This window comes from Arachis ipaensis, chromosome B05, assembly GCF_000816755.2.
Source record: "Arachis ipaensis cultivar K30076 chromosome B05, Araip1.1, whole genome shotgun sequence".
NCBI lineage: Eukaryota > Viridiplantae > Streptophyta > Magnoliopsida > Fabales > Fabaceae > Arachis > Arachis ipaensis.
The window spans coordinates 136,256,439-136,278,339 of NC_029789.2; the positions used below are offsets into that span (position 1 = coordinate 136,256,439).

The window sequence follows — 21,901 nt, forward strand, 5'->3', positions numbered from 1 at the left end:
TTCTCTGTTAGAGACTTCAGCTTGCCCATTTGTCTGTGGATGATATGGGGTCGCCACCTTGTGGCGAATCCCATACCGGACTATGGCAGAGTAAAGTTGTTTGTTGTAGAAGTGAGTGCCCCCATCACTGATTAGTACCCTGGGGACACCAAACCTGCTGAAGATATATTTCTGGAGGAACTTCAGCACTGTTTTAGTATCATTGGTGGGCGTGGCAATGACCTCTACCCATTTTGATACGTAGTCAACTGCCACCAGAATATAAGTGTTTGAGTATGATGGTGGGAAAGGTCCCATGAAGTCAATTCCCCATACGTCAAACAACTCAATCTCCAAGATTCCTTGTTGAGGCATGGCGTAACCATGGGGCAGATTAACTGTCACAGTTACATACAAACTCTCGGGAATCTCTATAGAGTGTGGGCCAATAGAAACCACATTGGAGGACCTTGGTGGCTGTCCGCTCACCTCCGAAATGGCCTCCATATTGTGATCCATGGCAATGCCATAGGATCCTCTGTGCTTCTTCTCTAGGCACACATCTCTGGATTATTCCGTCTGCATATCTCTTAAAGAGATAGGGTTCATCCCACAAGTAGTACTTTGCATCAGTAATTAATTTTTTCTTTTGTTGCCTGTTGTACTCTTTGGGTATAAACCTTGCAGCTTTATAGTTCGCAATGTCTGCAAACCATGGTGCTTCCTGAATGGCAAATAAATGCTCATCCAGAAAAGTCTCAAAGATCTCAAGAGAAGGGAGGGACGTCCCTTCTACTGGCTCTATCCGGGACAGATGATCAGCCACTTGGTTCTCTGTCCCTTTTCTGTCTCTTATTTCTATATCAAACTCTTGCAGAAGCAACACCCATCTTATGAGCCTGGGGTTTGAATCCTGCTTTGTGAGTAGATATTTAAGGGCAGCATGGTCAGTATACACAATCACCTTTGATCCTACTAAGTATGATCTTAACTTGTCAATGGCATAAACCACGGCAAGTAATTCTTTTTCTGTGGTTGTGTCATTTTTCTGGGCATCATTTAAAATGCGGCTAGCATAATAAATGACATGCAGAAGCTTGTCATGCCTCTGTCCCAGTACTGCACCAATGGCGTGATCACTGGCATCACACATTAGCTCAAATGGTAATGTCCAGTCTGGTGCAGAAATAACTGGTGCTGTGACCAGCTTGGCTTTCAGCGTTTCAAATGCCTACAAACACTCTGTGTCAAACACAAATGGCGTGTCAGCAGCTAGCAGATTGCTCAGAGGTTTTGCGATTTTTAAAAAATCCTTTATAAACCTCCTATAGAATCCTGCATGCCCCAGAAAGCTTCTGATTGTCTTAACATTGGCAGGTGGTGGTAATTTTTCAATTACCTCTATTTTTGCTTGATCCACCTCTATTTCCTTGTTTGAAATTTTATGCCCAAGGACAATCCCTTCAGTCACCATAAAGTGACATTTTTCCCAGTTTAAAACCAGGTTGGTCTCTTGGCATCTTTTCAGAACTAGTTTCAGGTGATCAAGACAGGAGCTGAATGAGTCTCCATATACTGAGAAGTCATCCATGAAGACTTCCAGAAATTTTTCCACCATATCAGAGAAAATAGAGAGCATACATCTCTGGAAGATTGCAGGCGCATTACACAGCCCAAATGGCATCCTTCTATAGGCAAACACTCCGGATGGACATGTGAATGCTATTTTCTCTTGATCCTGGGGATCTACTGCAATATGGTTATAGCCTGAGTAGCCATCCAAAAAGCAGTAATAATCATGACCTGCCAATCTTTCTAGCATCTGGTCTATGAATGGCAAAGGAAAATGATCCTTTCTGGTGGCTGTATTGAGCCTTCTGTAGTCAATACACATGCGCCACCCTGTAACTGTTCTTGTAAGAACCAGTTCATTCTTTTCATTATAAACCACTGTCATGCCTCCCTTTTTGGGGACAACTTGAACAGGGCTCACCCAGGGGCTATCAGAAATAGGATAAATAATCCCAGCCTCCAGTAATTTGGTGACCTCTTTCTGCACCACTTCCTTCATGGCTGGATTTAGCTGCCTCTGTGGTTGAACCACTGGTTTAGCATTATCCTCCAATAAGATTTTGTGCATGCATCTAGCTGGGCTTATGCCCTTAAGGTCACCTATAGACCACCCAAGAGCTGTCTTGTGTGTCCTTAGCACTTGAATCAGTTCTTCCTCTTCCTGTAGATTTAAGGCAGAGCTTATGATCACTGAAAAAGTGTCACCTTCTCCCAGAAATGAATATTTCAGGGATGGTGGTAATGGTTTGAGCTCGGGTTTAGGAGGTTTTTCCTCTTCCAGAGGAAATTTCATAGGCTCTTTCATTTCCTCTGAATCCTCCAAATCAGGCTGAACATCTTTAAAGATGTCTTCCAACTCTGATTCGAGACTCTCAGCCATGTTGATCTCTTCTACCAAAGAGTCAATAAGATCAACTTTCATGCAGTCTTTTGATGTGTCTGGATGCTACATAGCTTTGACAGCATTCAACTTAAACTCATCATCATTGACTCTCAGGGTTATTTCCCCCTGTTGGACATCAATGAAAGTTCGTCCAGTTGCTAGGAAGGGTCTTCCTAGAATAAGAATAGCACTCTTGTGCTCCTCCATTTCCAGCACTACAAAGTCAGTGGGAAAGACGAATGGCCCAACTCTGACAATCATGTCTTCAATCACGCCTGATGGGTATTTAATGGAGCCATCAGCGAGTTGGAGACATATCCGGGTTGGTTTAACTTCTTCAGTTAAACCAAGCTCTCTGATAGTGGATGCAGGTATTAGGTTGATGCTTGCCCCAAGATCACATAAAGCTGTCTTGGTGCAATTACCTTCTAATGTGCATGGTATCAGAAAACTCCCAGGATCTTTAAGCTTTTCAGGAAAGCTTTTCAGAATGACTGCACTGCATTCTTCAGTGAGGAGAACTCTTTCAGTTTCTCTCCAATCCTTCTTACGACTCAAGATCTCTTTCATGAATTTGGCATAAGAAGGTATTTGCTCAAGTGCCTCTGCAAATGGAATCTTTATTTCAAGAGTCCTGAGATAATCTGCAAAGCGAGCAAATTGCTTATCCTGCTCCTCTTGGCGGAGTTTTTGAGGATAAGGTATCTTGGCTTTATATTCCTCAACCTTAGTTGCTGTAAGTTTATTTCCTATAGAAGTGGTTGAAGCAGCCTTTTTAGATGGGTTGTTATCAGCACTTGTGTGTGTCTGATCCCTCACTGGCAATTGAGTGCCAGAGTTAAAAGCTGGAGTGACGTTAGACGCCAGCTCCTCATCTGTTCTTGGCATTTGAACGCCAGAACTATGCTTCTTTTGGGCGTTCAACGCCAGATCCTTGCTTATTCCTGGCGTTGAACGCCAGTCCTGAGCATGGTCTGGGAGTTCAACGCCAGCCTTCCACCCAACTTCTGGCGTTTTAGCGCTAGAATTATTTTTCCCTGGGCTCTTACTGTCCTCAGATGGATTTTGGGTGGTTTGCTCATTTCTTAGTTTCCTGCTGCCTGGAAGTGGGGTATTTAGTGCTTTCCCACTTCTTAATTGAACTGCTTGGCATTCTTCTGTTATTTGTTTTGACAACTGCTGCTTTGTTTGCTGATGTCTAGCCTTAGCTGTGTCATCCGTTTTGGGGGAAAGTATTGATTCAGGAATTTTTCTATCAGCTGTTTTCATGTCCTTATGCTAGCCTTAGGTTGGTTATTTAACCACCTCTTGGCTTGGTCTTTTACAGCAAATGGAAACAGTAATAATCTGTAGACATCCTGATCTATTTTCTTATCATGCACTATGTCAGCAATCTGTAGAAACTGTGCCAGAAACTCTGTAGGTTCTTCCTGTGGAAGACCGGAATAGTGGCAACTTTGCTGCACCATGATAATGAGCTGAGGATTCAACTCAAAGCTACTGACTCCAATGGAGGGTATGCAGATACTACTCCCATATGAAGCAGTAGAGGGGTTAGCATATGACCCCAGAGTCCTCCTGGACTGTTCATTTCCACTTAGATCCATGGTGGAGAAAGGGAGATGATGTAAAATAAAAAATTTATTTTTATTTATTTATTTATTTATTTATTTCGAAAATGAAATAAATTAAAATAAAATAAATAAAAATGGTTGAAAATTTTCGAAAAAATTGAGGAGAGAGAAAGTGGTTAGGAAGTTTTGAAAAGGATATGATGATTTTTGAAAAAGATTTTAAATTTTGAAATAAAAATCTGAATTTTAAAAGTAAATTTCGAAAATTTGCTTTAAAATAGAGAGAAAAGATATTTTTGAATTTAAAGAGGAGAGAGAAAAACAATAAGATAGCACAAGATTTAAAATTTTTAGATCTAATGCTCCTTGTTTTTGAAAATTTTGAGGCAAAACACCAAGGAACACCAAACTTAAAAATTTTAAGATCAAGACACAAGGAAAACTCAAGAACACTTTGAAGACTCACAAGAACACCAAACTTAAAATTTTTAGAAAACCAAACTAAAATTTTTGAAAACCAAAGGGAAATCAACAAGAAAACACCAAACTTAAAATTTGGCACAAAATTTAATAGAGAAATTATTATTTTTGAAAAATTTTTGAAAAGAAAATAAAAGACTCTGACTCAAAAGAAAAAAATTTCCTAATTTAAGCAACAAGATTCACCGTCAGTTGTTCAAACTCGAACAATCCCCGGTAACGGCGCCAAAAACTTGGTGCACGAAATGTAAATCACACTTTTTACAACTCGTACCACTAACCAGCAAGTGCACTGGGTCGTCCAAGTAATACCTTACGTGAGTAAGGGTCGAATCCCACGGAGATTGTTGGTTTGAAGCAATCTCTGGTTATCTTGTAAATCTCAGTTAGGAGGTCAATTATAATTATCAGTTGACTTGCAAATGAACAAGGTAACATAAAATAAATACTTGGTATGCAGCAATGGAGAATATGTTGGAGTTTTGGAGATGCTTTGTCTTCTGAATCTCTACTTTCTCCCTGTCTTCTTCTTCACGCACGCAAGGTTCCTCCTATGGCAAGCTGTGTGTTGGTGGATCACCGTTGTCAATGGCTTCCATCCGTCCTCTCAGTGAAAAAGGTCCAGGTGCGCTGTCACCGAGGAATGATGATGATTGTCACGTTCATCACATTCATATTGAAGTGCGAATGAATATCTTAGATAGGAACACGCATGTTTGAATGGAAAATAGAAATACTTGCATTAATTCATTGAGACACAGCAGAGCTCCTCACCCCCAACAATGGAGTTTAGAGACTCATGCCATCAAAAGGTACAAAGTTCAGATCTAAAATATCATGAGATACAAAATAAATCTCTAAAAGTTGTTTAAATACTAAACTAGTAACCTAGGTTTACAGAAAATGAGTAAACTATGATAGATGGTGCAGAAATCCACTTCTGGGGCCCACTTGGTGTGTGTTGGGACTGAGACTTAAGCTAATCACGTACATAGGGCTGTTTTGAGCGTTCAACGCCAGCTTTGGATCCTTTTCTGGCGTTGAACTCCAACTTGTAACTTGTTTCTGGCGTTGGACGCCAGACAGCAACATGGAACTGGCGTTGAACGCCAGTTTACGTCGTATATTCTTGAGCAAAGTATGGACTATTATATATTGCTGGAAAGCCCTGGATGTCTACTTTCCAACGCAATTGAAAGCGCGCCATTTGGAGTTCTGTAGCTCCAGAAAATTCACTTTGAGTGAAGGGAGGTCAGAATCCAACAGCATCAGCAGTCCTTTTTCAGCCTGAATCAGATTTTTGCTAAGCTCCCTCAATTTCAGCCAGAAAATACCTGAAATCACAGAAAAACACACAAACTCATAGTAAAGTCCAGAAATATGAATTTTGCCTAAAAACTACTGAAAATAAACTAAAAACTAACTAAAACACACTAAAAACTATATGAAATTAACCCCAAAAAGCGTATAAAATATTTGCTCATCAGGTATCAGCGCCATCCATAATTTAATCACCAAAAATATTTAATTTTATTTTCTATTAAATCAATATATAGATCGATGTATACGTGTATTCCTTACATTAGAGTTAGGTAACTTTATATATATGCATTATTAATTTGTTCGATTACATACATATATATATATATATATATATATATATATATATATATATATATATATATATATATATATATTGTGTGCTTGTTACGGGGAAATATAAGCATGCTATGGTTGCTTTATTTGTATATATATAAATTGATACTCATAAAGTTATTGGAATCAGAGTACCTAATGATCTCCAAAATTTTCTAATCTCCAATAAATAAGCATGTAATCGTTTGTTCTCTTTAGATAACGCATTACGCGTTAAACAACTATCTAATGATTCATGCCTGGATTGCTCAAGTATTTACCCAACATTCCCACTATAAATGATATATCGGGACGTATGTAGACTTGAACATACATTAAACTCCCTAGTGCTGATGCATAAAGTTTATCATGCATTGTTGTTCTCTCAAGATCATTTTTAGGGCATTCTTTGAGACTGAACTTGTCTCCTTTAGCTACGGGTGTGTCCATTGGTCTACAATTTTTCATGCCATATCTACTTAAAATCTTTTCGATATAGTTCTTTTGTGATAATCCAAGAATACCTTGAGAACGATCTCTTAGTATCTCGATTCCTAATACAAAAGAGGCATCACCAAGATCTTTCATTTCGAATTTGTTCGATAGAAATTTCTTAGTTTCATGCAACAAGCCTATATCATTATTGGCAAGTAGAATGTCATCAACACATAAGACCAAAATATGTATTTACTCCCACTGAACTTGCGGTATACACACTCATCTATGATATTCACCTCAAAACCGTATGAGGTAATGACTTGATGAAACTTGTGATACCATTGATGGGAAGCTTGTTTGAGACCATAGATGGATTTTCTCCTTTTCTATTAGATCTCCTTAATGACACTTCTTGAGGTTGTTGAGCTTGTTGTATGGATTGGGATTGAGGAGGATTCTCATTATTTTCCTATACTGTAGCAGCATCTTGAGCAACAACGATATTCTCATTGTTTTCTTGTACTGTAACTGGATCTACAGTAGGATTCTTATTGTGCTCTTGTACTATAACTGTGTCTTGAACAATAATAGATACAAAGACCTAATCATTGTCAGTTACAGAATCCTTATCAAAAGCAACATTTCTAATATCTCCTTCCCCCCCAAACTCAACATCCTCAAGAAATCTCGCATTTTCCGTTTCAAAAATAGACCTTGATGCAGGATTGTAAAACTTGTACCCCGTGAGCACTCAGCGTAACCAACAAAGTAGCAACTAATTGTCCTTGAGTCCAATTTTCTTTCATGCGGCCTATAAGGTCGCGCCTCAGCTGGACATCCCTAAATATGCAAATGCTTTATACTGAGCTTTTTCCCAGTCTAAATTTCATATGGGGTTTTTTAACTGCTTTGCTTGGCACCCTATTAAGGATGTACACTGCGGTCTTTTAAGGCTTCTCCCCAGAGTGATTCAGGCAAGGAAGAATGACTAATCATACTTCTCACCATGTCCTTAAGAGCTCGGTTCATTCGCTCTGCAACACGATTCATGCTAGGTTTGCTGGCATGGTGTATTGCGGAACAATACCACACTCCTCTAGGAAAAGAGTAAAAGGCCTGGAACGTTGCTCACCTGAACCATCATATCTTCCGTAGTATTCACCACCACGATTAGATTTGACAGCTTTAATTTTCTTTCCAAGTTGAAGTTCAACTTCAGCTTTGAAAGACTTGAAAACATCCAAGGCTTAGGACTTTTCATGAATTAAATATAGATACCCGTAACGAGAGTAATTATCTATGAACGTAATAAAGTACCGTTGTCCATTCCAAGAGACAGTAGGGAATGGGCCACATATATCGGTATGTATCAGTTCTAAGACATCTTTAGCTCTCTCGGCACCTAATTTTCTTTCGTTTGTCCTTTTCCCCTTTATGCACTCAATGTAGACTTCAAAGTACGCCAAATTTAGGGGGTCCAAGAATTTCATCCGACACGAGCCTCTGAATTCTCTGTTTAGAGATGTGACCTAGGCGTTTGTGCCATAATGATGCCGAATTCTCATTTAGTTTTCGTTTTGTACCCGTTTGCAGTATTTCATTATTATAGGAATTTAAGTCAAGCCTATATAGATTATCCACCAAATGACCAGAGCAAATATTATTCGAATTATAGAAGAGACTGACTTTATTGTCTCTGAACGAACAAAAATAACCTGATTTGTCCAAACGAGAAATAGAAACCAAATTCCGTCTAAATGATGGTACATAAAATGTCTCTAATAAATCCAAGTAAAATCCACTCGTGGAACATAATCTAAAGGTTCCTATAGCTTCGACTGCAACTATATTGTCGTCTGCCACATAGATGTATCTTTCAGCATCACTTGGTGGTCGGCTCCACCGGCAACCCTGCATAGTAACACTTACATGAGTAGTAGCAGCAGAATCTACCCACCAAGTATCAACAGGTGCATAACTTAAACTAGCCTCAGAACAAACGAAAGTAAGAATTATACCCTTCTTTACACGCCAGGTGGCATATTTGGTACAATCCTTCTTCATGTGTCCCACCTTCTTACAGAAGAAACAAGTTGAAACTTGATCTTGTTTCTTAGCCTTTTTCTGCTGAGAAGGCACATCCGCAGTAGTATCACGCTTTCTTTTATACTAAGAAGATGAAGCCATGTGAGCACTTTCAGTCTTATTTTGCTGTAGCCTCTCTTCTTCTTGCACACAGTGAGATATAAGCTCATTTAAGGACCAAGTGTCCTTCAGAGTGTTATAACTCACTTTGAATTGCCCAAAGTGTGCAGGAAGAGAAATCAAAATGAAATGCACGAGTAAATCTTCAGACAACTCTAACTTTAGTGCTTTCAATTTTGAAGCAAGATGAGACATTTCCATAATATACTCCCTTATGTTCCCTTTACCTTTATACCTCACGGAGACAAGTTTGCTCAAAAGGCTACTTGCCTCCGCCTTTTCATTCTTAGTAAAGAATTTTTCAACATCTTTCAGGAACTGTTTGGCATCTTTATCCTCAGTAATTGAGCCCCGAAACGCCTCAGGAATTGAGCGTTTCATGATCATAATGCTCATTCGATTGGATCTCTCCCACTTCTCTATTTTAACCTCATTGAGGTTTTCCGGAGTGGAAGTGGGTTTCTCCTCTCGAAGAGCTATATCTAGATCCATACAACCGAGGACAATCTCCATGGTATCCTTCCAAACTTTAAAGTTTGAACCATTCAGCATAGGAATACTGCTAATTTGTGCAAAAACATTGGTAGCTAAAGTCATAGTTTCTGGATTAGAACAAAAAAAAAAGAACATGCAGTAAATATTAGTTAATTAATGGGTAAAAATCCATATTGAGATATCTAGCACAACATTAATTTTCAATCTTTGGATAGAAAAATTAACTGTAAGTGATACTCTCATTGCAGTAATCAAATATTGTCAAAATTCCTGTCACACATTAAGCCTTTCTTTGGACCGACTTAATGCGCACATGGAAACTTAAACTTCGCAACCTATTTATTACCGCATATATTTTCTATTAATTGGCCAAACAATAACCTTCCTTTGGGCCGATTATTGACCGCATAATTAATAGAAAATAAACAGAAGTGTGCAATGCTTATTATTTGGCCAAACAATAAACTTCCTTTGGGCCGATTATTGACCGCATAATTAATAGAAAATAAACAGAAGTGTGCAATGCTTATTATTTGGCCAAACAATAAACTTCCTTTGGGCCGATTATTGTTTGCATAAATAATAAGTATTACTTTATTCTTAATCAGTTACCCAAATATTTATTTACCATCAATATGTGTATGTAATTTGGCCAAATATAGACCTTCCTTTGGGCTGACCAATATTCGCATGAATTACATATCATCATATTCCTAATGTTTTGAATAAATCAATTTTCACAAAAGAGGCTACTTTGGCAGCATAATGTTCAATCAATTTATTCCAAAATCAAATCTTTATAATAAATGGGTATAATAATCCAAATTGTTACTGGTTTGTAACAAAAAAATATTTAAATTTCAAAAGGAATTAAATCTTAATGGTGTCTTTCTCCGACCTTAAAAAAAACCATAGTTATAACATTGAAACAAAATTATGTGCCAAAAAAATTTTGATCCGTCAAAATTAAAATCAAACATTATAATTCAATAATACTCTATTAATGTTTTAAAAAATAAATCATTAACTTTATGAGTATCAATTTATATATATACAAATAAAGCAACCATAGCATGCTTATATTTCACCGTAACAAGCACACAATAATATATGTATGTAATCGAACAAATTAATAATGCATATATATAAAGTTACAAACGGCCAAAACTTTAAAAGCAATCCAAATGGCCACAATAATATGCCTTGTGGATCGGAACAATTCTAAATTCATATATATATACACACACGCACAGTCGCTCACATAATACATACATATGTATATTTTTATATATCCAATATCATAATGTAAGGAATACACGTATACATCGATCTATATATTGATTCAATAGAAAATAAAATTAAATATTTTTGGTGATCAAATTATGGATGGCTCTGATATCACTTGTTGGAATAAATTAATTTTATTAACCCAGATCATCCATATCGAATCATCAAAAATATAACATAACATAATGCGAAAGCGTACCTGAATTCATAAACATGAATCATACGATCAGAAGAGTTTGGATCTTGTGGTTCTTTCGATCTTCCTCAACCAAAGCCTTCTGTATTCCTAGGTGGCTGAACTGCAACTCTTTTGATGGAGAAAGAATAACAAAGGCGGCTTTGGTATATTGGGGACCAAAACCCTGAAGGTCTATTTATATTTGAGCATGGCACCCATTAAACCCTTAAGCCCAAATAAAATAGTATCTAAAGCCCAAAAGATAATATGCTGCTCTTTGCTACGCCTGCGAGTCTGCGTCGGAGATGAATGGATGACTTGCGACGGCTTCAAGCGACGGTGGAGGGCTTCCTTGATGGTGGATGATGCTCTCTGGCTCTCTGGCTCTCTCAACCTCTCATTCTCTCAGTCATGGCCGCATGGAGGAGGAAGAATGGAAGATGGAAGGGAAAGTGGGTGTCTGTGTGAGTGAGGGCTGCGCGAGTGAAAGGGGAAGAGGGTGAAGGGGTTTCAGATTTAAGCTTTTATACCTAGGTTAAACTAAGGGTAAACCAGTAAAAATAGCCACTAGACCACATCTGCCTCGGTTCGGTTCAGTTCGGTTTCTACCAAACCAACCGAAAACCAAACCGAACCGATCGGTTTAATTCGAAAAAAACCAAAAAAATGGTTTTTCGGTTTTTCATTCGGTTGTTGTAATTTTTGGTTCGGTTTTGCGGTATTTTTCGGTCCAGTTCGGTAACTTACACCCCTACCTGTGTTGCTGTGCAATTTTATTATTTATTTGTTTTGAATTTTGGCTTGCTTCTTCATTTTGTCAAACCAATTGAAACTAAAATAAAATTAAGAAGTGAATAAAGTTATATGTTTTTTTCTAGTTTTTTATTCTTCTTTTTGGTTTTAAGAAGATAAAGAATAGTTTGCATGAGAAGTTTTAGATTAAATTGAATGTTTATGCTTTTTTTTAATGAATGACTCTGATAGGAAGAAATAGAACGGTCAGAAATTATTAAGCGATGCGTGTCTTTTAATGAAGAGATGAGATTCAGGCATGATGATTTGATATTTTTCTTTGTTCTTACATTATTTGTTTACTTTAGGGATAGAAGTAGTGGGCAAGTGTCGTTAGGCGGAATAATGAATAGTAGAATTAGACGTGATGCTTTAGAACATATTGTTGGCGAGGGTGATAGAAATTGTATTTGGGAGTTGAGAATGAGCACAAATACCATTGCTAATTTATGTGAGTTGCTCCAAGTTCAAGGACTTAAAGAGGATGGTCAAGTAAGCCTACCGGAGCAAGTTGCAACTTTTTAATTATCTTAGCGCATCACAAAAAAAAAAACGTAATCTACAGGTTAGATTTTGTAGGTCCGAAGAAACAGTTAGTATGTATTTCAATAAGGTTTTAAATGTTATAATACGTATCCAAAGCATCTGGTCGCCAAGGCCTTACCAGTTAAAGAGGATTGCATGGATCCCATATGGAGAAGGTTTAAGGTATAGCTTAGTGGATTATGTGTATAATTTGTTTTTCAGCCGGAAGGATTTTCTATATGAGTATCATAATTTTCTATGGATTATAAGATTTCTTGGGAGCATTAGATGGCACTTATATAGAGGTGACAGTCCCCGAGTATGAAAAATCAAGATATCAAACAAAAAAGGGTAAAATCTATACCAACGTCTTAGGAGTGTGTAACCGGGAGAGGGGCTTTGTTTATGTACTCAGTGGATGGGAGGGATCGGCATCTAATTCACGAATACTTCGAGATGCAATCACTTGTCGTAATAGTCTTAAGATACCCCACGGTAATTATGCCACTTTTAGATTTTGGCCTATAAAGATAGCTTAAGTTCACGATAGTTAAGCTTACGATGTTTGTATTACTTGTCTATAGGTAATTATTATTTAGTTGATGCTGGTTATACAAATGGTCCTGGATTTCTAGAACCGTATAAAGGCAATCGATATCATATTAGAGAGTGAGTCTAAGAAACACGTGCATCTCGCAATTACTAAGAATATTTTAATATGGTTCATTCTTCTGCTGGGAATATTATTGAGCGATATTTTGGTTTGCTCAAGAAAAGATGACCAGTCTTAAGAATTCCTAGCGTTTACCCTCTAAAGACATAAAGTCAAATAATTGTTGCTTGTTTTTTGTTGCAAAACTTTATTCGAAAGAATATAGATATAGATCCGGAGGAGCAAAGTAACATATTAGATGAATTTTTGCCTGATAGAGAGGAGGCACCGAATAAGATGATTGATGTGGTTGAAAATACGAACGAGTGAACACAATCGCGTGACAACATAGCAACTGGGATGTCTGAAGAATGGCGAACTAGTCGTACGGAGAAGTAATAGCTTAATTTGTGTTGTAATAGCTTAATTTGTGTTTATAAGTCTTGTTGTGAATCGAAACATTGTAATAGCAACTATTGTTTATGGTTATCGTAACTGTTTGTGGTTATTGTTTACACTTATTGTAACTGTTTTATGGTTGTTTTTTACACTTATTGTAACTGTTTATGGTTATTATTTACACTTATTGTAATTGTTTATAGTTATTATGTTAAACTTCTTCTTAGGTGATAATGGACAACAAACGTATATGGAGTGATGAAGAGACTGATGCATTTATTGGCTTTATGGAAGAGTTCGTTGTAGATGTTCAAAGGGTTGATTGTGGTCAATTCAAACCCGAAACTTTTAAGAAACTAGCTTTAAAGATGTTGGAGGCCTTCCTTACATGTACCCTAGCTGCCAAACATTGCAAGAATAAGCATAAGCGGTTGAAAGAGAAGTATCAGTACGCCTCTGAGATATTTGTATGCAGTGGATTTGGCTAAAATTTTGAAAAATAATGTGTCAAAGTTGATAGCAAAGATGTCCTTGATGTGTGGATGAAGGTCGTGTGTGATTTTATCCTTACTTGAATGACTTGTCACTTTTTTTTTATATACTCACTACAATCCTCTTTTTTTGTCGCAGTCACATCCAACCAAATTCTATACTCTTGGCAAGTCGTTCCCTTTGTTTTACCGGCTGGAGGGTACATTCGGTAAGGATAGAGCCATGGGAGTAGGTGCAATAAGTGGTTTTGACGCAAAGGAATAAGTTAATGAAGAGATTGAAGACTAGACTCAAGGTTTTGATGACTCTGAAATGTCTCCAAATCCAAACATCAACGAAGGGAAAACAATGCAAGGACAAACCTCATACTCTGAAGCTGGTGCAAGTAGAGGAAGCACAATGCGTTATGGGAAGAAGAGGAAGCAAGTTGATGTTTTAGAGAGCGTGGTTAAGCATATCCAGCAAGCCTCCGCTGACCAAAGGAAGAATGCCCAATTACTTGCTGATGCTATCGTTGGGGTGAATGAGAAGTTTAAGGTCGATGAAAAGCTTACACAATTTGGGTTCGGTGATAATGAGGTGGTAAAGCTTGTATTGAAGTTTTCTGAGAGTCTGAATGTGTGTGCTCACTTCTGTGACTTGTCAGATTCATAGAAGATTGCCCTTTGCGTTCCATTATTTAAAGTTTATAATGTGTGATCGAAACTTGTTGTGATTTAGTATATTATGTTGGAACTTAGTTATAATGTTTTGGTATGCATTAGATGGTTAAAACGGTATTGATTTTGCTTGTCATTTGGTATACATTTGGCTGGATAAGATGATATTGCTTGTCTTTTGGTATGTATTGAGTATGTGAATTGATGCTTAATATAATATTATGGTATTAATTGTGTTATTTAGCACAAAACATTTCAACATAATGAGTTTAAGCATTACTAAATTTAATGTATGTGTTATTTAGCATTTGTTTTTGTTGACGGAATCCAGGAGCCTGCAAGGAGGGAAAAAGGTTTGTTCTATTTACCAGGTTCCGCATGGGTTGCTTGCAAAGTTGTGTCTTTTGCACAACAGTATTTCTATGCAAGGGTTGCTCACAAAGTTTTTTCCTTTGCACAACAGTATTTGCCTATGTTGTTACCACCAAATGCATGGGTTGCTCACTATTTAAAACAAGTGACAATGACACAAATTATAATTCTGTTCATGAATTGCAATAGTAAGAAGGATAGAGCATTTCATTGCTTGCAAACTAATTTATACAATTTGTCCATATGCCTATCAATCCAAATTTCATACTAGAACTTAAAAAACAATACTATGATCAGAGCAATACAAACTACAAAACCAAAAAGTTGAAAGAACGCTAACAATTTAAAAAAATACAATTTTATTCTGCAGTTTTTCAACTCGTTCGATCAACTTCAAATTGGAACTAAAATCACAAGAGGGATCATTTGCAACTTTTTTAGAATGTTGGATACTTGGACATTGATTAGACAGACCTGCCCATCTAAACCATCCACATTATCTTACAGGACATGCATAATACTTTCTACCTGGGTTGGCAATAGTGTTTAAGACTTGTAACGAAGTTCTTAAACCACACTCGCAAAAATGTTCACCCATTACATTAGAACTGTCGCTACCGTAGGGAACCAATTATGAGTCTTCTACTTGTAGATGCCATTGTTAAATAGGCTACTGTACCCGTGAGAGTAATAAAAAATCAAAACAGCGATAAAAAAATCAAGTGTAACTTTAAAGTGAAGTTCAAATTCACAACATCTAAAATAAGGGATGTCTAAAGTCCAAACGGCATATTATATAATTAAGTCTTAAGATCAAGAATATAGATGCAATATTAGTATGAACCCAGGTAATGTTAAAAAACTTATATAAAAAAGCTTACCCTATATATATCATAGGCCACTGATTTGTGGCGAGCTAGCTATACAAACTACAAAGGGAAAAAAATTAAAGATGACCATGTAAATGAATTAGCTCATCAAATCAAAAGGCCCCTGTTTTATCCTCTGAAAGAGCCAATTGTAAATGCATGCTCATGAGTCATGGCATGTAAGCTAAACTAAGCCAGCAAGTTTGTGAACTAACAACACAAATAGCCATGCACTGCATCATAAGTGTAACTTTAAAGTGAAGTTCAAGTTCACAGCATCTAAAACACAAACAATGCAAACGAGGCATATTTAGAAATTTTAAACAAATGATCAAGCAGAAATAAAAAATTTAAAGCAAATATGGGAAATTAGAAATCAGCAATCACAACTTCAGAAATTTAAAAAAAATTACCAAGTAGAAATCAGAAATTTAAAGTAAATGAGGACAAATAAAAAATCAGCAATCACAAATTCAGAAATTTTAAACAAATGATGAAGCAGAAATCAGAAGTTTTAAGCAAATGAGGGCAAATTAGAAAATGAGGAATTCTGAAAATTTTATCCATATGAGGCCAAATCAGTATAACAAAAAATATATTATCTGCAAAATTCTAAATAATTACTTAAAATCAGATTAATTTTTAAACAAATGCTATACCAAATTATCAACATTGAACTTCATAAAAGTAACAAGTAAATAAGGTAAAATGGAAAAATTTTGTACTTACCAGGATTGCACGGCATCCGTAAACAGAGGATGCCAGGTCCGTTGAGAGAGAAAGAGCGGAGACGAGAGAAACAGCTTCGAGACGGTGGTGATGGCGGTGACGCAGACCCAGAGGCGCACAAACCTCAGCAACAACACGACCCTGAGAGACTTGCAGACGTGATTGTGAACCGCTAAGACTTGCAGACGCGCCGTCGTCGCTCGGGATCCTCGGCATTGCTACCGGCGGCGGGGAAGACCGGAAGATTTAATTGGGCAAAAATTTCAGGGGAGAGGAGAAAGGAGCTGGATTGGGTTAGGGCACCACATTTGATTTTTGAAAAATTAAAATTGCATTCGAGTTAGGCTTGCATTTTAAATTTAAGGGTATTCTTGTAATTTCAAACATTTCAGTCTCTAGTTTTATTTCAAACCAAACAGGATACTGAGATATAATTAGGGGTGGCAACGGGTATAGTAGGGTTGGGTTAACCCTACCCGCGGGTTGAGAAATACCCAACCCTAACCTTACCTGCACTCAACCCACGGGTACCCGACCCTACCCGCGGGTTGACAAAAAGAAATATTATAATGACACAAGTATCTCATACACAACATAACCATCAAATAACACAAGTATTCAAACAACATAAATTATCCCACAAATAACACAAGTATCTCATACACAACATAACCATCAAATATTAAATTACACATAAAAGTCTTTGTCTAAGTAAATAACATAAACATAAATAAAATTATTTAATTTCATGTCTCCATGAGCATTCCGTTTGTTGCAACAACACCATCACTAGTCTATGACTTCAGATACAGCATCATAATCATCATCATTTGCAGTTTGATAATAAGGTTTTTCACCTAAAAATCAAAGATAATAATTTATTTATTAATCAATCTATATATAAATTTAATATTACCATAAACAAATAGAAAAGTTAAACCATAAATAACCTCTTTGACGATATGCTGCCCACAACCAGTTTTGATTACACATAAGAGCTTCCACAGTATCTTCATGAAGACTACCACGATGAGGAGCAATTACTCGACCACTTGTGCTAAAAGAAGACTCAGAAGCAACTGTAGATACATGGATAGCAAATATATCTCTCGCAATTCTTTGAAGTGTTGGAAATCTAGCTCCATTCACTTTCCACCAAGATAAAATATCAAAGTCGGCACTCAAAGGATGAACATCTTCCTCTATGTAATGATCAAATTCAGTCTTCACAAATGAACCCTTTTCCCTCTTCTTTTGTCTAATATACAAATGGTAAGCATCATCATCATCTTGCTCTGCATTCATCTGTAGCTCTTGTGTAGAATCCTCAAATGCATTACTTGAATTAGACGGATTCTGTTGGTATTCATGAAGCAAGTCATAGCATATCTGTTTGATCCTCTCAATCTTACTTAAGCACTCATCTTGATTTTGACATAACATTGAGAATTTATACTCAAGCCTAGCAAGCTTATACCTAGGATCTAGAATGACAGCAACACCCATCATGCCATGAATTTCTTCCCAATACTTATCAAATTTTACCCTCATACTACATGCCATATTACTAATAAGTGGATTTGGAGATGCAGACCATATTTTCAAGGCAACATTTATATCACATACTTTGTTAAAATAAATGTTGGCTGTTGGAACTTGAGTACCAGAAAATAATTGTGTCACATTATAAAACAACTTTAATTTACCACAAATTTCTTTAGCAAGGTCCCACTCCTCATTGCTTGGCAAACTTTTGTAATTAGGATCCTTTTGTCGAAACACATTTCGATACAACCATGCAATCTCTAACATCACATAAGTGGAGTTCCATCTAGTTGGACAATCAAGAGCTAATTTTTTTGTAAATTGAACATTTGACTTACTACACCAACTCACAAAGGTTTCATGTCTTTTAGGGGTTGAAGTCCAATACACCACACTGCCACGAATTTTTTCCACACTCTCCTTAACCAAATTTAGACCATCTTTCACAATTAGGTTCAAGATATGAGCACAACAACGCATATGCAACATGGAACCCCCCAACAACAAATATTTTGAATCTAAGCGCCCCAACAACTCATCAACCATAGCATCATTAGTAGAGCAATATCCAATGTAATAGTTGACAATTTTCTATCTATGTTCTACTCTAACAAAATTTTCATTAATGCATTCGAGAGCACTTCACTCGTATGAGGAGCGGGAACATAAGTAAAACTGAAAAGTGTTCAAAAATATATTTCAATTATTATCTAAAAGGAAAATTAATTTCAAGTAAAAAAATATTAAAAGTCATATCAATTACTAGAAGTATAATTTAGAAGATTACCTTAATACGCGCATTTGCAAAATCCATGAACTATCAATGTAGTGTGTCGTGACAACCATGTATCCTTTTTCTTGGTTGGAAGTCCACATGTCGATTGTAACTGCTACTCGACTATCATTTCCATCCATTAGCTTAGTCATGTTAAGCTTCTCCAACTCATACATTTCAAAAATGTCCTTCTTAATTGTTGTTTCGACTAGGCACCTTGAAAGTTGGTTGCATTGATGCATATACTTCCTTCATTCCAACATGTTCCACAAAAGATAAAGGGTACTCATGCATACATATGGCCTTGGCAATACACCTTCTTGTATAAGATGGATCAAATACAAAAGCATCCACAGCACTTCTTGCATGTTTAGATAATGAATTAGCAATTGTTGATTGCCTAGAGTTTGCTAATTTAATCCTTTTACAATAGTGGAGCACGTGATTCTTCAAATTTGTAGTTCCATTTCTTGGATTGGCTCCAATAATAGATTTGCAATGGTTTCATTTTGCCTTCCAATCTTTTTCCTCTTGAAATCGAGTAAAGTATTGCCAATAAACACTCTTCACACTCGATTTGTTGCTATTTTCAATCGAAGCGGACTCATCTGGAACAAAATTAGCAGTTGCTTCCACCGGAGGTTCTTGTTGTTGTTCTTCTGCAGCCACATCTTGTGCCACTACATCCATATTGGTACTTGACATTTCGAAGTGAATTCCCTACAAATATATATATATATGTGTGTGTGTGTGTGTGTGTGTGTGTGTGTGTGTGTGTGTGTGACATGTTTAAATACACTTTGTACAGATAATCAGATATACAATTTACACACACACATATAAAATAAAATAAAAAGAAAAAAGCAAGTTCCTTTCTATATCAACTTAACTTCCATTAGAAAAATAGCTAAGTCTATAACATAAAAAGCACAACTACAAAGTATCCAAATTAATCCTCCATAATTCAATTGCAGTCAACATTTTCCCATTTAATCCACAAGAAAAATGATAATAAAAAGGACTAGTACAACTCAGATTCAGTGAAGAAGATGCAGATACATAAATGGCGATAACATACAGGAAAAAACAAGCACGATGCAGCACATAACAACATGGTAAGCTACACAAAACAGCACATCACTATACAAAGCAGTTTAAGCATCTTTCACTAATTCAACCACTCAATTATGATGTAAGTCCATGTACCTTGATTTTTAATTGTGAAAGGTCAATTCAATTGGTAAATGGTATTAAATTATCCATAATTCAATGATTTAATTTGTGCATGATTTCCAGCTAGGGGCTAAAAAAACAAATAGATAGTTCCAAATTGACAGAAAAATCCAAAAGTATATTTAAAAAATTAAGTGGCAGTTAAATTCAACATTTCTTTAATACCCATATTTAACATATATAATATATTTGGAAAACTAAAAAATTTGAAAGAAGGAAACATGCATTCATGTCATATCGTTTCAAACTTTATTAATTATTTCTTAATGGAATAATCTCTTTAATTTTCAGATCTCTGCTGCCATTTTCAAACTAATAAACCTACAAAAGTGTTTATTCAAAGTCATTCTATTTTTTAATGCCACATTTAAATATATGACAGAATAAATTAAAGCTGGACCATCATTCATGTTGCAATGTTTATATTAATCTTAGTAAAACTTTCGATCTGAATGAAGAACCCAAAATAATCACACCCCACCCACAAAACAGTAGCACAGTAGAATACCAAGCAAAGCATTAACAAAATTAAAAAAGTGAAGAACAAGTGAGCAAGCACTGACCTTCGATTTGAGGCGGCCAGCAGAATCACCAGATGAATCTGCACAAACACAAACACAAAATCACAACACAGTTCAATAACAAGTAGCACAAACACAAAAACCCTAACACAACAAAACGAAGAACAGAGCAGTGAGCAGTTAAAAAAGAGAGAACAGAGCAGTGAGCAGAAACCCAGAAACAGAGCGCATGAAAAAATAAAAAAAATGAAGAACAGAAAGCAGTGAGCAGGCAGTGCTGACCTTCGGCGACCAAACAAAGACGACGACGCGAGCAGAGGACAGACGAGGACGACGGCGAGCAGAAGACAGGCAAAGACGACGAACACCCAAAGTGCAGACGAAGACGGTGAGTGAGACGAAGACGAAGCTGTTCGGCGAAGGGGCTAGGGCTTAGTGTGCGAAGGCTTCCATGGTTCGAAGAGGAGAAAGTGAAGGACTGAAGGCTGCTTCTTTTCTTTATTTCAACCCTAAACATACAACGACACCGTTTATTTGTTTGACTGAGGGTTGCTCTTGCTTTTGAATTGATCTCTCCTTCTTTTGTAAAGTTTTGATAAATTTAATAAGTAAAGTTTACAAATTTATAAATTTGGTTCAGTGGCCAGGAGCCTTTTGCACATGCTTAAGGTCCTTGGTTCAACTCCCATATGTAACATTTTTAAACATATATAATACATATTATGGAGGGTGCGGGTAGGGTTGAGGCTCAACCCGCACCCTACCCGCTCCGCAGCGGATCGGGTTGGCAACCCTACCCGACCGGGTTGGGTCGGGTTGGGTACCCACGGATAGGGTCCATGCTGCCAGGCCTAGATATAATTCAGTCTTGTACACTTCTACGCCAAACACAATACTGAAACTTATTTCAGTTTCTATCTCTACCAAACGCTACCAATATGATTTTTTTTGTCATTCAACATGAGTTTTGAATTCAAAATTTTTAGACGGAGAAGAGCAATAAATACCATACGAACTATGGCTCATTGGCCAACATGATTATATTTAAGGTGTTTTCTTCCAAATTTTATCAAATAGTAGGGGTTAGTTATCCGTAAAGAGTTATCACAATCTTTGTTATTAATCAAGTGAAATAGTAAAAGTTTTCTAAATATTTTTATACTATAATGTATTTTATGTTATTTGTCTTATCGTACCCAGCGTAAATATACTCCACTGTGAAAGAGTATAATCTACAAGTTATCTATTTTCAATTAAAAAAAATGTGTGATTGCCAACCGACAATATAATGTATGTAATAACTCAATTTCTAGCATATCATAATCACACTAGAAGTTAGGGATTACTAACTTGCTTTTCTATTTAGTAACTAATATTTATTATATGAGCCTTTTTCATTATTAAAGCACAGTTATTTTGTCGATAAATTTTTTTCTTGAAAATGTTTGGTTCGATAAGCAGAAACATTCAAAGATAAAATCACAGATAAAGCAGAATCAGAACTTTCATGTACATGCATCGCACATTGATTAACATCACTAGGAGTAGCTAGCTATTAACTATATATATATACATAAAAGCGAAAAAATAACACTCTAGGTCGTCAAAATGC

General features: G+C 36.5%; 2 protein-coding genes across 2 annotated transcripts in view; both read right to left on the minus strand.

Moving 5' to 3' along the window:
• Positions 1-7,611, minus strand: part of LOC107641245 (syntaxin-23-like) — a 13,606-nt gene extending 5,995 nt beyond the window's left edge. Inside the window, exons 1-2 of the mRNA XM_016344743.1 lie at positions 7,567-7,611; positions 7,037-7,162 (exon numbers count right to left, since the gene is read on the minus strand). Coding sequence (XP_016200229.1) covers positions 7,037-7,162; positions 7,567-7,611 — 171 coding nt within the window. The remainder of the gene's footprint in view (positions 1-7,036; positions 7,163-7,566) is intronic.
• Positions 19,025-20,750, minus strand: LOC110262589. The gene is made up of 4 exons (XM_021102918.1): positions 20,716-20,750; positions 20,572-20,643; positions 20,332-20,369; positions 19,025-19,255 (listed from the first exon to the last, which is right to left on the minus strand). Coding segments are annotated over exons 1-4 (327 nt in total). The 5' UTR covers positions 20,717-20,750; the 3' UTR covers positions 19,025-19,039.